Below are 17,211 nucleotides of genomic sequence, written 5' to 3' on the forward strand. Positions count from 1 at the left end.
ATTATCTTCAAAATTTGTTTGTTGGAGGATGGGGATAGGGGTTGAAAACTACACTAGAGGGATTCATTTTGAGTTCAGTTATAGCTCAAGTATTTCTTATCTGAAGCTTGGGACTACAACTGTTTTGAATTTCAAATATCTTTGGATCTTGAAATATTTGCATAACAAAATGAGATATGGTGATGATGAACCTCAAGTCTAACTATGGGATTTATTTTCATATGCACCCTACCCACACAGGGAAGTTAATTTTACACACTTTAAATAATTATTTTGCATGAAACAAAGTCTGACAGTGTGGAATTTTCCACTTGTGACTTCCTGTTGGTTCTCAAAAATTTAAGGATTTTGGAGTGATTAGGATTTTGAATTTTCAAATTAAGAATGTTCCAAAAGTCCAAGATGTTTTGTTTCAGCTGTGCTTTTTTAGTTGTGCCTATAGCTCAAAGACCAGAACTTTCATGTCTTTTTATAGCGACTGAGTGAAACATCTCAGAGAATTTTACGAATATCTGTGCCTTCTTTGGGGTGAAGGAAAGGATTCCATGAAGTCAAGTTTTGAAATTTTAAGTTGTGACACGTGTAAAAGTCAGGATGTTGCTGCTTCTGATTTCCTTTGTCAACTCCCTCCACCCAGCTTTCCCTGCCGTGGGTAATTTTCTCTTCTGCACATAGATGAAGCCTGTTCATTGTGTTCATGAATCACTGGCTCTGACTGCTAAACGTCAGAGGACTCCAGCTTTGCTTTACGAGCCATCTAGCACGTTCTCATTTTGTTAGACTCATTTCAGCTAGGACAAAATTGTTTCTGGGGACTCTAGAGAAAGAGCACTGTTTAGATTTAGGCTCGTGGGAAAGCACTGATTTTCCCAAGTGCCAGCAAGGGTGGGGCTGATTGGAAATATTCCACACACGGGCACTGGATCAACTGCCAGCTGCGTGTAGGGTAGATCCCCCTTGCCTGACTCCTCGTGTAGGTCACTGCCTCTGCCTCTATCCTACGGGGAGTACTTCCGGACCAGAACCACCTAACTTGCGGGGCTAGCAGGGGTGGACAGAGGGTGGACTAGTGTCTCTGCAGGGACTGCCCGATTAGGAGGAATTTGTCACTTGTTCATTATTCATCCTGACCATTTTGAGGGCCACGCATATCTCTAGATGGAACCCAAATTCCAGTGCTCTGTTATTTTATCTACTTTTGCCACAATCTGCTTAATGGAAAAGGCAGCAGGCAAGGGCATGTGACAAGTATCTTGCAAGTCAGTGATGCTGTGGTTTATGGTCTAATTCCCTGTTCCTGAACACCAGCATGGTTGAACATTTTTCTTAATGATTCTTGCTCCTCCCTTTGATTAGGAAGGGGCTGTGCATCATATTTGTAACAGCAGACAACTGCTAAGCATTTCCAGGCTGCGCTACCCATGACACACGGGATTACACATATGTGGTGCTAACACCAACCCGACAGGTGGAAGCCCTCCTTCACCACTGCCCATGTAGCAGCTGGAGAAACTGGGGTTCACACACAGCCAGGAACATGTTCAAAGTGGCTCAGCTGGTGGTGGCTGAGTTCCCACGGGAGACAGCGATGTTGTAGGAGTCTGCTCAGCCCTGGCTACAATTAACTTCACTCACGAGCTTTCCCAAACAGGTTGACGCCCAGATCCCACCACAGATGGATTTAATCGGGACAGCGGTGATGGAGCCAGGGAGCCGTGTTTGTTTAAATGTTGCAGGTGCCTCCAAGTGAGAGCTGAAATGGAGCCTGTGCTGTAGAACACAAGGCCACGAGCTCTCCACTTACTTTGCCCTGTGAAGATCATCTCCACCAAGACTAGGGCTGCCCTCATCCTCCCCGCGGCAGTTACAGGAGCCTGAAGGTGATGGCTCTGGACTCGGCACTCAGCAGGCCCTTGGCTGGTGGGAGTTCCCGCCTGTCTCCCTCCCTGTCATTGGCTGCCTGCGGCCTCTGCTCCTGGCTGAGGGCCAGTCTCCAGCGCTGTCCTCACCCCTTTATTACTCGACCACTTCCAAGCTGCTGTAGGCTGGTGAATCAGATAACCTGCTTTTCTTTGTGTTTGTTGATCTTTAAAATAATAGACAAACTCTCTGGAAGAAGAAAGGAGCTCTGAGACAGCGCCTGTGAGCTTTTCCTTGAATGTAAGGATTTGTTTTAATGGAAAGCTCAGCAGCCTGGGCCAGGGGCACAGTCACACCTCCTAGAAAGTTACAGAAGAGTAGATATTTTGCTTAACTCTTAATATTGCAGATGGTAACACTAAAAGCCACAGGCAAAACACAGTTTACGTAAGACCACACTGAGTGGTGTCAGAGCCATCCCTGAAAGCAGCTCCCAGCATCCTGTGCCCTTGCTCCGGCTCATTCGTACCTTCACGCAGCAGTTTAGCCAACACACGAAGGCCTAATGCACACTGGAGCTCACGTGAAGAGGTGTAAACCAAGGGCTGGGGAGATAGCTCAGTGGTTTCACCTGCCTTGCAAGCACAAGGTCCCGAGTTAGACCCCCAGTACAAAAAAAAACAAACAAACAAAAAAAACAACGGCAGACCAGCTGCCACCGTCACTACGTGCTTCTTCCAGAAGTCTGGGGCTTGAATCTGCCTCTTCCTCAGAGACATCTGGCCTCCCCTGTTAGTGCTTCTTATTTTACCTGTTCTTCTGCATTGTTCATTTACTTCTTCAGCTTCACCCTTCTAACCCTAGTCTTGCTTGCTGGACTTCCCAGCAAAAAGGCCAATCCCACCTAAGAATATTCCCTTTCGTGATTTTACAGTGCATGGGCAGCCCCCTCCCGTACCTTGAGGTGGCACATGACAAGTTTATGCATCACATGGTTCCATGTGGACTTCTTAAACATGGTGAGGTGTCCTAAGTCGTGCTGCAAAAACGAGCTCTGAGCCTAGGGGAGACAAAGTTGTTGAGAAGCAGGAAGTCAGGAGAAGTGGTCAAGCCCTCTTGTGGGGCACAGCACACGTCTCCTCCAACCTCCACTGTGCTTAGTTATGCACACGTCATGTTCTCGCTCGCCTCCCTCCCAGCCCGGAATGTTCTCCTCCCCTCATCCACATCTCCCAGCGTGGACTGCAGAGTCCACAGACTCTGGGCTCAGTCAGATCTGGGGGTCTTTCTCAACTCCAGCCGTGGTAGCCGAGGCCCAAGTTAGCTTTTTGACCCTGGGGACAGCAGCACCGACTCCCTGGCCTGTGGGCAGATGCACAGTGTAAGGAGTCCAGCTCACGCTAAGTGTTAAAATGCACAGGTGTTTTTCCTTTTCAGGTTCCAAAAGGTGCTTCCCGAAGAATAAAGCAAGTTGATTTTCAAGGAAAAAAAATGACATAAAAATTCGGGAAGGCAGAAACACACGTGTGTTAATTATCTACAGCACCGTGTAGCTCGGTGTTCTGGGGAGAATTAAATGCCCTTTCTGTTCCAGCGGCGGTGTGTGCCCCACAGTGTTCACAGCTCAGTGACCACCTCTCTTCCTGGTGACTCCTTTCTCGCATGTGGGGTCTATGCGAAGTTCCCTCAGATCCACAGCCCTGCCTTCTGCTCAGAGGGACCCCTTCAGATTCCTTCAACAAGGACTTACCAGGGCCCCGCTGAGCACCGGCTTCTGTGGGTCACTTGCAAAGGAGCTCATGTGCTTCTATTCTCATCTACCAAGATGTGGCCTCTGACCTGGAGGAACTCACAGGCCCCTTCCTTGGCAAATGTTGGTAGGTTCATAAATGAATGACAGAGGCTCATATTACACAGCCAAGGACAGAACTCTAATTCCGGAAACTGTAGGAATCAGACAGGGTAAACAGAAGCAGCTGCCTTTCCATCAGGCACTGCATTAGGTAGGTTTGGTACACGTGAGTTCCACAGGCATTGGTATCCTCGCTGTAGACCCTGGAGAACCTGGGCCTGGATAAATTTAGTAACCTGCTGATGACTTTCCAGCCCTGCCTGTTAACAAGCTTCAGGCAGCTGCTGACAGAGATCTAAAGAGAGAAGCAGCAGCACCAGCCTCCGCCTGGGGCCACAGCCCTGCTCAGCGCAGCTGTTTACCTGGGAAACTGTGAGAAGAACAGAAATGAACACGGTAACAGTCCAGCCATTGCCAAAGCGACACAGGATGAGCCAGGCCAGGGCCTCTAAAACCAGGATCTGGGCGAGGTGGAGAAGGAAGAAGCCCACGTTGGCCTCGAACATGTTCAGAGCCTCTAGTGTCCTGCGCAGCTCTCGAAAGTCTTCCACCAGCTGGGGCTGTGAAGGAGACATCCCAGAGTGTTAGTCCCTTCAGGGGCAAGGGGATGCAGTGAGCCCAAGGAGGAACTTATTTTATTAACAGTACTAAAATGTGATCAATGTGATTTCATGCGTAGGAACAAATTTAACTGTCCAGAATTAAAACAAAAAACAATGAAGAAATAAATGAAATATTTGAAAAGGGGTGATGGTTTTTTGTTTGTTTGTTTCTTAGTTGGGGAACTCAGGAAGGGGAGAAGGATCATTTTAGAGAGGCCCACTCGTAACGGTTGCCTTTGAGGCCGTCAGTGCGCCTCGGCGTTCGCTGAGCTCTGCTGTGTTGCGGGATCTCGGCGGTCTACGCGGATCAGTGTCACCATAGTAACCGGTGTGACTCTTGCAGTGGGTTGCTAGTGCTGTTGGACGTGTACAGAGGCCTCGCATGGAGAAGGGCGAGCACAGGACAGCATAGCCCGCTTACATTGCTCCAAGGACAGGTGTTTTGAGAGCTTCTCCGTGGACTCCAAGAACTGGCAGGGGCGCCCCTGGCATGAATGCGCGTTGGCTGGTCAGAGTCGCCCGGCGCGCATGCTGTGCGTTTGTGCCTCATGCACAGCGCTAGCTCTGGCTTGCAAGGCTGCCTCATCCACGCAAGGGCTGAGAGAAGCGCCCTTTGCCTTAATAACTATAATGGGCTTGAAGCCAGGATGGCTGAGGAATGACCAGGCTGTGAGAAAAATTAGTAACGGTAAGGATGGGCGATTTAGTTCAGTGGTTCTGCCTCCTGGTTCCTAGGTGCAAGGTCCCAAGTTCGATTCCCGGTACCAAAAACAAGACAAAACAAACAAGCACCGTAAGAAAAGAGAAAAACGGAATAAAAAAGAGTTAGGAAAGCAATGCCAGGAGCCAGATTCTCATTGAAGGTTTTGCTGATACAACTTTGAAAGGACCTCCTGCTCCCCAAAGTCCCGATTGGCTTTTCTCTCAATCTCTGGTAGACCTTGGAATTCTGGCAGCCCGAGATGATTTTAACTACTGTCTGATGTTAATTAGTCATCTCTAGGGTTGGTCCCAGCCTGGCTGTCTTTTCCAACCCATAGCTTGTTCCGGAGTATCGGGTCACTGGAACCCAGAAGGGTGACTGGCATGGGAATCAGCCAGGCAGGGGCAGATGCCGGACTTCAGCCCAAGACTCTGACACCCAGTTGTCCCTAGATAGTGACCTGAGTACACAGATGCATGAAAGGAAAGTTACGGTAGGTGCTGGCCCTCGGAGACCAGTGATTATCTCACAGCTCTCCACCATCACTAGGCTTTTATTTTCCTTGCAGGGCATTTTTTTGGGAGTATCAGTTGAACTCGGCCTCATTTTTCCCTTTTAGCCTTGAGCCAGCTCCCCCAAAGGACTGGGACATATCCAGAAGTTTTTAAGTTCCTAGTACCACCATTTGGTTTCATGGTAACAACAGCATCTACCACTGATGGAGCATTTACTCTGCTCTCAGTACTTGCAATGATCTTAATCCTTGTTTCTTTCTTATTACCTCCTCAGTAACTCTTATGAGGTGGGTGCTATTGTTGCTCTTCTACCCAGAGAGAAACTGAGCCATGGAGAGGTGTGGCCCGAACCTGTTCAGTTGCAGAGCGGCAGGGTTGGGGTATGGTCTCAGCCCATCTGCCCTCATAGTCCAGTCTGCCAATCACGGTTGCACGGAGGAAGTCAGAGAAAGGAGTGAGTGTGTTAGACTCAGACCTGGACATGACCAGCTCAGTGTCTCCTTCTCCAGAAGATGGTACTCTGTGTAACCCCAAGAGCAATGAAAGGCAGGTGTCCATCCTTGGGAATCCTGGAGAGCTTGGGACTGGGAGAAGTAATTTGGTTGCATTGTTTTGGTGAAACAGCTGTTGGAGCTCCAGAAAGTAATTTATGCTGCAAAAATGATAATGTCTCCAAGTGTGAGAGGAACACGGGGGGAACCTAATTGCATCCTCCACTCGGCAGCTCTTTTTGGGTTTCCTGTTCTGTGCCTCCTGCGGGTCTGCAGGAACAGGGTAATCAGGAGAGACACATTCTCTGCTTTCGTGGAACTTAGTTTAGCAGGGAACAGAGGTGTAGATGCCAAACATGTAATTGCCAGGGGACTCTGAAAAAAATGTATGTATGCTGCCTGGAATGAAGTAGGTGTTCAGAGATGGAGGATTCCTGTGGAACACAGGGCCGGAAATTCCACTCCTTTGTTTCACAGAGCTCTGAGATTCCTAAGGATCTAAATACGCATTGCTTGGAGAGGCACAGAATCCATCATTTCCAGCAGTCCCCGGGGCCTGTGTGTTCTCTTCCCACCATTTCAGTTACCCTCTGTTAATTGTGGTCCAGAAATATTAAATAGAAAAATTTCAGGAAGGAGCAACTGATCAACTTTGCACTGGGCACTATTCTGGGTACATGATGGATTCTTTCACCACCCTCTTGTTTTGCCTGCCTGGGGCAGAAACCGTTCCTGTGTCCACGCATCCATGCTGTGTGCACTGCCCTGCTGTTCTTCTCAAACTGAAACCATGCAGACAAAACCACGGACAGAGGAGAGCTGCTGCAAATGAGTGGATTCTGCAGACATCAAAGCAATGTCACCCTCTTTAGATCTTTGTATTGGTTATCACCAACTCTTGTGGTATCAAATTGCTTGTACTTAGGATTCAAGCTATCCACTGTTCCAGCCATCTACTGAGAGTCTTGGAATATATTCCTTGGAAGGAAGAGGGAAGTCTCATACTCTTTGGTGGGCTCACCCAGGCACCACAGCTCTGTATACCTTGTCCCTAGGCTTCCACACTCTTGGATCCTGAGGTCTCACTTACATTTTTGTTTCTCTCCTGGCTGGGCTCTCCTGGGGCGAGCTCTCCAATGAGCAGCGGCTTCAGGTACAGCTTCACCACATCCAGGTTCAGGTGCATGGCCCTGAAGGTGTCCTGTAGGTCAGAGCGCTCTGTTAGAAGTTCAGAGGAGACAGACTATCTGCAGACTAACTTTCATACCTCTTCTTGTGCTCAGCCTGGAACCAGCACAAACTCTACCACAGAGGATTTGCTTCTGAGTCCAGGCTGATGTTTCCAACGGATGCATCAAAATTACCCTTGGGTCCTTCCATGAAGGCGAATGCGGGGGACCCACATCCTGAGCATTCGGTCTCTCTAGACCTAGCCCCTGCAGCCAGGCAATCTTGGACCATTGATTTCACTGATTATCTTACTGAGCATCAGGAGAAGTAGTTGCTTTGGTTTACTGGCCACGAGGAATCTTTAAAGACCAGCATGGGTTTTGTTTGGGAGTTGCTTACCCTCCCTAAGGTGTGCAGCTATGAGAATTCCATCTTCTGTTGAGGGCTCCCTCTGGGTTCTTCCCAAAGCCCAGAAGAACCAGGCCCATGACTTAGTTATGTCCAGAGAAGGATGGATAAATCTGATGACAATGGCTCATGACAAAGACATGAGGTACCATGGGGGTGCAGTATGGGAGGCCTGAGTTGTTTAAAGCTGTCCACTCTTGGTCAAGTTTATCCCCAAAAGGCTCCTCTCATTCCATAAAAATGTTGTTGCTATGTAGCCCTTTCACAGGGCTATGAGAAGCAGTGGGTTTTTATTTCCTGTTATGCTGAGAATTAAAGAGTGTCTTCCCTCTGCAGTACTCATACAGGCATTGGGAAGATGGATTCCACAAGAGGGAGATTCTGGACTTCGTGTTACGATGACTCTGGGAGGGGAGTGACTGAAACTGAAATGTAGTCATAACCTGAGCACGTGGAAGCTAAACAGTGATCTGGGGTTGTGTCACTGCCCAGCAGCCATTCGGAAAGCAGACCCTGAAGCCAGGCCTCCTACACCTGAACTCCAGCTTTCCTGTCACAGCCATGCCCTGTGATCTCCTCCCCAAATGGGGTTAATGATCACTACTCAATTTATAAGCTATTTCGAGGAATTAAACAATAATATGATCAATTAATTTATACTAATAATAAATCAATGAATCATGACAATGGTTGACATATACAAAATTTACAATACTTATTATCTGTCTTTCCTAATGCATGTCTCTAACAATGAGAACTTCTTACGTATTTTCTCTTCAGTGCAGAACTTCAAAGATTTTCCTCCTGTACCCTAATGTCTGATGTGGAGTGGGAATATAATGAATCCTATGTTTTCAAATCCTGAAGCAACTTTGGGTATAGAGGTGTCTACCTATAAATGGTGCTTATATAGTAAATATACAGTAAATACAGGAGCCAGAGGTGGGGTCAATCTCAACTCTAGACTCGCCTGAGGGTCTATGGATGACATGATACACGAGAGAGCTTTTTTCTGCTAGAACCTGTCTGGCTTTATTGACCATTCTGTTTCTACACATTTTTCCCATACCCTTGGGAAGTTATGAGCCACAGAAATTTCAAAGATGTTTTTAGACACATGGTCTTAAAGCTTAGTCCCCCTAAACAGATAAAGAATGATTTAGTGAATAAGAAAGTGAAGCCTGAATGTCATACTGAAAGTGTCGTGTTGTGCTTGTTGTTTCAGAGCAGTCTGGAGTAGAAAACATCCTGAAAAATCACAGTCAAGGCACAGAACAGAGTAATCTAGTGCTGGTAAGAACACGCTTCTGAGAGCATTATTTTCTTCCTCTCCCCAGGAAGGTGCACAGGTCAAAACTGTGATAACAGATGAGGGAGAGCTGCAGTGCTCTCCCGAGTAGGGGGCCCTGACACCTATGTGGCAACCGGTCATTGCATTCATGGGGTGGAACATTAAGGAGTTGAGCTAGTCTTGTACAGTTAAGGTTTTCTAATAGAATCCAGAATGTGAGTTGTGAAATCCCTTCTTGAAAGTCCACAGAACAGGTTCTGCTACCAACATTCTTGGGCAAGTATGTTCCTCCCGGGAGATGGAGGGGGAATAAAAATGAAGAGAACAGGGTAGAGCCCTCTGTTCACGGAGTAGTTCTTACATACCAGCCTCTCTGTGGGCCAACTGCTAGCTATTGCCTCAATTCTGTGAGCTTCTTTCGCTTCTGCTGGACAAAGACATCGAGTCTTAGAGGGGAGAAACTCTGTGCTTCAGAATGCCACAGTCGGTAGTGAGCCAGGGTTTCAACTCAGGGCCTGAACTCCAAAGCAATGAAACTAGAAGTCCTGTGCAGCTGTGACATGTGTTTCTTCTCCGAAAGGTGTGATGGTGGATTGTTTTAGACGATGCTAAAATCAAAGTCTTCTGGGCAGATGGCCGTGGTGTCTCCTACCTCAGGCTTTAACCATGCAGAGCACTTCCCTGCTGGCCCACACCCTATCTTCGCACCACCTCCTCCACTCCTCATTCAAAACCATTCTACGGTCCGAGGCTATCCGTGTGCAGCTCCCTTTGCCTTGACGTCCTTCTTCCACTTTCCCCACGCAAGTCCCTCCTTATTCTTTAGACCACACTGAGTCCGGCCTCTCCCTAACTTGTTCAGGAACGTTATTTGTGGTCACCACCTGCACCAGGATGCTTCATTCTCAGTGTTTCAAGAAATCACTTTGTCATGAACTCCTCTCTTTGGAGGGCTGAGAGCTTGTTGAAGCCTGGGACTGTGGGACCTAACCGCTGTCTACCTAGCTTCTAGCACAATGCCTGGACTGTGGTGTGTGACGGACGCATGCCTGTAAGTGGCAGACTGGGCCAGGCAGACTGTGACAAGGACCAGATGACCACAGCGCTGCTCTCAGAAGACGCAGGCGGTGGGCACAGCTGTCTTTCTGTCCTCTGTGTCTCCACTGTCTGACATTTTGCTCCTTTGCAGCACCGTCTTTTACTTGTTAGCTTTCGACTCCCTTCTAAACCACCATATCTGTTCCTTAGCTTGGTCCTAAATGATGCTAGAGTTCCTCTAGCAGCTGATCTTTCCCCAAAATAGTATCAATGCAGGGAAGAAGTGATTATTACCTTGATTTCACCAATGCCTTGGAGATGCTGCTATTTTTGCTGTTGTTTAGTAGGAGATAAAGTGATGGGCTTTTCTGTTTGGCTGTCTAATCCTGAGGGAGGGGTAAGCCTGAGAAGTCAGAAGGCCTGGGGTAAGGTCCTATTTTTGCAACTTACATGCTATATCCAGGTCGGGCCACACAGACGCTCAGGAGGTTGAGTGCTCCCTGAGGTCCAGCAGATGATCCCTTCCATCTGCCAAACCTGTGCCTAAGGGGCGCAGCCATCCCCAAAGTACCAAGGCTCATTAGAGGGTAGCAGTGGAGAAGCCTTTCATATTGGGAACCCACTCAGTTTCTCTAAGCCCATCCTCCTCCAAATGTAGGGTAACCCTATCTGGTCCTTGTGGGCTCATTAATTCTTGCATTTATTCAGTCATTCTGAAATCTGTCCAAGCCCTGGCCTGAACACTCGGGGCTCAGGCTTTGGAATTAGAAACCAATACGTTGTACATGTACTCATTTCACTGACGGTGGCTGAACTTTCCCAAAAGACTGAACAATGAACATAAATTTAAAGCCCCACTGGTGGGGAATGCCTGTCACCAGAGAAGAGCTGCTCCCCACACTGCTTTCCTTCTCCCTTCCAAGCCTCTCCCACCCACCCTGCTGCTCCTCCTACCCCATGATGGATTTCCCCACCTGGCTGCCCACATTAGATAAGTGAATTTAGACTTGCTCCTCCTTTTTTTTGGACTAGGGATCAAATTCAGGGGCGCTCAGCCACTGAGCTGCACCCCCAGCCCTTTGTGTCTTGAGATGGACTCAGGCCTCATGCATGCAGCTATTCATCAACTCTATATTCTGTCTTCTCGATTTCCTTCATGCCCCTGCTGTCCCCTCCCCTGCTGTAGCTGGTGCTTTCCCTGAACCTTCAGCTTGTTCCCTGGACTCCGTCCTGGTCTTGCTTCACTGTGACCAACTCTTCTGGATCTCTCTTCTTTTTTCATATTTGCTTTTTTTTTTTTCCCCAGGGATCAAACTTGGGCCCTTGTGCGTGCAAGGTGGAACCACTGTGCCCAATTCCCAGCTCCCTGATCTCATTCTTCACTTAGCTGCCAGGCTGAGCTATGGAGAAACAGCCCCTCCTCATGTCCATTGGGACTTGAAATCCACTCTCTCTTATACTCCATTGTGGAAGGAGGGGCCACCATGCACTGAGCGTAAAATGCAAACTCCTTTACTCAGCTCTTCAGGTCCTTTCTCTCTTTCCTCCTGTCTTCTTCTTTCCCTAGCTACCCTCTCCCTGTGTCTTCTCGCCACCATCACACTATGATCTCCCCCAGCAGTAACTGAGCGTGTGCACTTGAGCAACACTGGGCCACGCCTAGGAAGTGACCAGTGCTGCTTGGATGCTTGCAGATGACCTGAGCCGCACCTGTCTCCGTCTCTGACCTCACCCAACACCTTCTGCCTCCATCCTTCCTCTGTCTCCTCTGCTCATCCCAGAACACGGAAACCTCTCCTTTGGACTTGCACACAGCTCTACCTTTGTCTACATGGCATTCTACAGGTAGGTGAAAGACTCTGCCTTATTTCTTCTGAGCTTTTGTCACCTGCTCTTTGTCAGGCTCACCCTGGACACTCATGAGAAAGCACCTGTGCTTCTCAGGGTCCCTTCCAGAGTGGAGTGCAGAGGCAACGTCACTGACAGGCAGGCAGGACAGTGACCCTAGTGCTTCCTGCTGAGAGCAGTACCTCTGTCCCTTGTGGGACGGCATTCACACTTCTTGTGAAGCTTGGAGCGTGCTCTTGTCTTACAGAAGCTTACGGTGAACTTCGTAGGTACTTCGCTTCGTATCCCATAATGCTGTGTAATCTTTATTTTAATAATTGCAAAATATCGTATCATGCTGTAATTATAATGTAATCTTTATAATCAGTTCTTCTTGTTGGACATACAGGCCTTCTGGCTTTCCATGAGTGAGCTCATGTGAATGGAAAGGCTCGGGACCTAGTAGCACTGTGACTTTACTTGTAAATCACATACTTTTAAAAGACCAGAAAATTTATACGTCCAATAGCAAATAATAGGAGTTGTATGTGCTGATTTTGTTTTATAAATTCTTCCTTTCTTCCTCCCTCATTCCTTCTTTTCTTCCTTCTTTTTCCCTTCCTTCTTACCTTGCTTCCTTCCTTTCTTGGATTGAACTCAGGGCCTTGGCACTGAACTACATCCTCAGCCCTTTTAATTTTACTTTTTAAATTAATGAAGTTTATTGGTATACTTTATATATACATAATGATCACATTCATCCTCCGGAATTTGTACTTGTACATGATGTATCTTGATTATTCTTTTTTCCATATTTCCCCTTCCACCCTTTGGCTTCTCTTCCCCTCTTTATTTACAAAAGCTTTGTTTCCATTTTTCCTTTTTTTTCTCATTTTTGCTTTTCCTCTCCCCCTTCTCCCTCCCTAGTTCCCCTTCCCATTTGAACATTTGCTTCCTGCTTCCCAATATCTATTATACATTTTGGTCCTCATTTACACTTTCAGTTTCTCACACCAGAGAAACAATGCCATATTTACAGATGTGTGTCTGATTTATTTCACTTAATCAGTACCCACTTTGAGAACCTGTGCCCAAATAAGATGGAAAACATAGAAGAAATGGACATATTCGTAGATACATACGAATTACCAAAGCTGAATGAAGAAGATATGAAAATTCTCAATAACCCAATATCAGTCAATGAAATTGAAGATGTAATTAAAAACCTACCAACAAAGAATAGCCCAGGCCTGGATGCATTCACTACTGAATTCTATATGAAGCTTGGAGAAGATGCTACTACTTCAGAAACTCCAGTGAAACTGAAGAGGAAGCAATACTTCCAAAGTCTTTCCTGGAAGCAAGCATTACCTGATACCAAAACAAGAGACAGATTCAACCAAAATAGAGAACTACAGGCCAATCTCCCTAATGAACATAGATGCAAAAATTCTCAGTAAGATACTAGCAAAGACAATGCAGCAAATCATCCAGAAGATTGTATACCATGACCAAGTGGGATTCACCCTAGGAATGCAGGGATGGTTCAACATACTCAAGTCAATAAATGTAATACACTCTATTAATAAAGCCAAGGACAAAACTCACATGTTTTACTTTTGAACCTGGAGGTTCCTACTGAACTAAGTCCACAGCCCTCTCTCTTTTTTAAATTTTATATTTTTTGAGATGGGGTTTCACAAAGTCATTAAATTTCTCAGGCTGGGCTCAAACTGTGGTCCTCCTGGTTCAGTCACCCAGAGTGCTGGGGTTACAGATGTGCACCACCATGCCCAACTCAGATTTGTTTCTCATAGTAAGGTTCTCTGAATAACATTAAAATCTATCTCAGGAAAGTGAAATAGTAATTAAACACAAGAACTGCCACTTCCTGAGTATTTAATCAGTGCCAATCACCCTAAGGAGTGCTTTATTTTATTCCTGTTGATTTGGGAAACAAAACTAGAGTGAGGGTATTGCCACTTCATTTTCTAGATTAAAAACCCCAAGAACACAAGTGCAAGTTTCCACAGGACGGTCCTAGGAAATGAGGAGCCCATGTGCAAATGTTTCTGCCTAGGACCTGTACTTTTAACACTAGGTTGGACTCCTACCTCACAAAGGCTTGAGAACCACTGACTGCATGAAGGAATGGACAAAGGACCCATGGGGCAGACCTCTTAGTTACCCTTCACCTGTGTGAGGTCTGGAGAAGAGACCCTGTGTGAATAAGAGGAAGGCTCCATCTGGACAGCTGTGGCCGCGGTCCAGGGCTGACACTGAGACTGCTTTGGTCTCCACCTTCTATTTAGTCACAACCAGAACACATCCTGTTCAGGTCAGGAGCGCCCTTGGACCTCAGGCCATCTGACCTGATGCTCTTCCCTCCTTCACTCAAAAGCATTGTGCATCTCCATCGTAGCGTGCTTCCCAAGCAAAAGGCTCCAGAGAGCACCTGGATGGTAAACTGATGCTGAACAAACAGGAAGTAATCACATTTCTGAGGTTATGGAGCTGGTGGTATGAGTACAAAGCAGCTCTGTTCTAAGGGGCTTTTACTTGTGCCTAGAATGGTGCTCACACTGCACCTGCACCCCTTCCAAGCACCGTCAACCTGTCATGTGGCTGCTGTCCTCCCTACTTTGCAGACCACTGGATGGAGGCTTAGAACTCTCCACTACCTTTCTCCAGTTCACGTAAATGAGTCCAAGCTCACACTGCTTATCCTCTGAGTATTCCTGGAGTATACTACTGACCAGGACTCTCCTGCTGGCCCTGCTGTCCTTCTTGACCCATATTCTCTTAGTAAGCCTTTTCTCATGGCTTACCAGATTCATGATTTTCTTCCTTGACATATACAAGTCCTAAGGTGGCTCAACTATCATTCCTAAGGTTCTGATGGTTTCTATGATATTGGTCAATTCTTCCTCCTTGGATAGAATTGGCTGCATAAACACAGTCTTGCCCCGACTTCACTGGAATAAAAATTGTTCGCAAATTGCAGGTTTGTCACCTAGGCTTGCAGTGGAGTGAGGCCATCAGTAACTTTCGACAAGGTTGAAAGGCCCCACCCTTGCCCCTTCACATTAATTCTGTGTCTTTGAGAAGCTTTGTCCATACCTTCTCTGAGTTGTGGCAGTTAGAAGCACTGAATCGGAGTCTGTGGCATTTTTATTTTGTATTTGTTATTTACTTTCCCATTCTCACAGAAATTTCCTCCACCTTGCTTTTTTCTACCCCTTGGTGCCTAGGTTTCTACACAGTCTGAACTTTCCTAACACACATGAGACGCTCACCCATGGCTACACGCCCATGCTCATTTTCCTAAGGGAAGGCTTGGCTTTATTTAAAAAAAAATTTATTTTACAGAAGTAGTGAGGAGGCAACAGGATGTTTTCAGAAAGACATTCATTGGATTGCAGAGTCCAGACTAGAAGATGGGATCAGAACAGAGAAGAAGGAATGAGAGAACGGAGGAGAGCTGGGAAATGAGGAAAAAGATGGTAGTGGGGGTAACAAAATAAAAATCTACATTTAAAAGAACGTCTGCTACCTGCAAGTTCTTTTTTATTAGCACACACCATTTGCAGGTGGGTGTTTAGCAAAATGATGTTTCCGGTCTTATGCTTTGAAATCAGCTGCAGGAGCAGTACACCAATTTGTGCAATCAATGGGTACAAGAGAAAAAAAAAAAAGCCCAGGCTTAAATATCTGTTGCATTGCATATCAATTTTCTGTCTTTGAGTTAGGTGCTTGGTCCCCTTAACTTTCTGTTTTTGGATCTGTAGAATATGGAAAATAAAATTCCTAGATGAGACCAAACAAATACCCTTATGGGGTATTTACAAAAGCATTATTCAGTGCCCTTAAGAGTTTGAGAGACCTCCTTATTAAACAGTAGATGGGACTGTATTTTTAAAGATTTCATATGTACAGGGCTTTGTGACTAAATCAATCCGAAGTTCGGCACTGTGATTCCTAGCAAGGTGACACGTTATGCAATCAACTTTCTCACCTGTGCTGTGGGAGTAATTTTTGCCTCCCTCCTGGGGAAATTTCTGTGACTTGGTGCATTTAAATGTCTGCACAGTAATGGGCTGCATCAGCTCTGCTACCCGAGCAGAAGCACCCTGCCAACCCTGAAAGTTGCAGTCATTGCTGGCTTCTATCATTTTGAACAACTGGATGCATGGCTTTCTCTCTTTGAGACACTACAATTATAAAAGTCTTGGAAACTTTTGCTTGGGATGCAGATTTTCTCCCCTGTGGATTTTACTCACCTGTTACCAGCTTTCTTCTTTTAAGATGGTAATCCCATTTCAAAAGAAAGCAAAGCAAAACCCAGAATACACAGATTCAAAGTCAACATCTGAGTTCATCCTAAACCCGTGCAGGTGACAGCTAGGTCTTGGAGCCTAAACTGCTTGCAGTCTTGCTGGGTAGGAAACCCGAAACATTGGTCTGGGAGGGGAGGAGCATCTTGGAGCCTGAACACGTACTTGAATGTTTGGGGAAGGCAGCCAAGAGCTCGGCCACCTTGCATCTGGGAGGAGAGAGTGAGACGGGGGAGAGGGATCCTTACCGTGGCGTCTTCCCCGGCACAGTGGCTGAGGACCCGGCTCCCACCTGGATGCCTGGACGCCCACTGGCTGACATCGTAGACCTTTCGGTTGATCACCAGCCACTGGTCGCCCTCCTGCCTGTGTCTCTGGACCTCCTGCCAGGTGTACACGTTGAGACTTCTCCCGGGCATGTCAAGCTTGCCGTTTGCCTCCTGCTTTGCAGGGCAGGCGGCTTTTCCGTTTGCTCTGGGCTTCTGGTTCTCCTGGGGCGCCTCACTGAGACAGCGCTCCGGCCTCCCTCCAACGTGCCCATTTTTCTCAAGCTTTTCCTCCAGCCTCATGGTCACCGAATCCCCCGGATTACTATGCTGACTCCTGAAATGTCTAGTTCTCTGGTTGAACCACGGGCCAGATGCCTTTCTTTCCTTTCATTCCACTGCAGGGCCTCTCTGCCTGCTAGTGAGCTCGGAGCCAGCCTGCTACCTCACCACCCCTGGCTGCCACGGGTACCTGCTGCCACGGGAGAGGCTGGACCGTCCCACTCAGTTTCCCTCCTCTCTCTGCCTCTGGGCAGCATCTTCCTTCAGGGTTAAATGTCCCGGAGCAGGGAGTCTGGGCCAATCCTGCTGAGCCACAAGTCGAGGCCCGTCCCGAGGGGGCGGGACGGTCCTTCCAGCCCAGAAGTGCCTGCCAGTGAAAACCTCTGGATTTGTCAGCCCAACCTGTGAGCAGAGGCTTTCCACACCTCCAGGGTGATGCTTGCCAGACTTGGGAAATGTTATTTTGGCAGCTGTCAGCCCCACTAAGATATTTTAAATCCTTTTTGAGCTTTATTTTATTAAAAAGCCAACTAGCAAGCAAGGAAAAAAAAAAAAAAAAAAAAAAACCAAAA

General features: G+C 47.1%; 1 protein-coding gene across 2 annotated transcripts in view; it reads right to left on the reverse strand.

Annotated features, from left to right (window-relative positions):
• The window catches only part of LOC104851149 (fatty acid desaturase 2-like protein FADS2P1), a 29,895-nt gene extending 12,965 nt beyond the window's left edge, over window positions 1-16,930 (reverse strand). The window contains exons 1-4 of one of the 2 annotated variants that reach the window (XM_010608329.2): window positions 16,340-16,930; window positions 7,114-7,224; window positions 4,075-4,272; window positions 2,819-2,920 (exon numbers count right to left, since the gene is read on the reverse strand). In XM_010608329.2, the coding sequence (XP_010606631.1) occupies window positions 2,819-2,920; window positions 4,075-4,272; window positions 7,114-7,224; window positions 16,340-16,660 (732 nt within the window). In that variant the 5' untranslated portion in view covers window positions 16,661-16,930. The remainder of the gene's footprint in view (window positions 1-2,818; window positions 2,921-4,074; window positions 4,273-7,113; window positions 7,225-16,339) is intronic. The other variant, XM_010608330.2, reaches the window with a different exon arrangement.
• Window positions 16,931-17,211: the final 281 nt, after the last annotated feature.

The sequence above is a fragment of the Fukomys damarensis genome, unplaced genomic scaffold (assembly GCF_012274545.1).
Source record: "Fukomys damarensis isolate Sample0158 unplaced genomic scaffold, DMR_v1.0_HiC HiC_scaffold_27, whole genome shotgun sequence".
In the NCBI taxonomy this organism is placed as follows: Eukaryota; Metazoa; Chordata; class Mammalia; order Rodentia; family Bathyergidae; genus Fukomys; species Fukomys damarensis.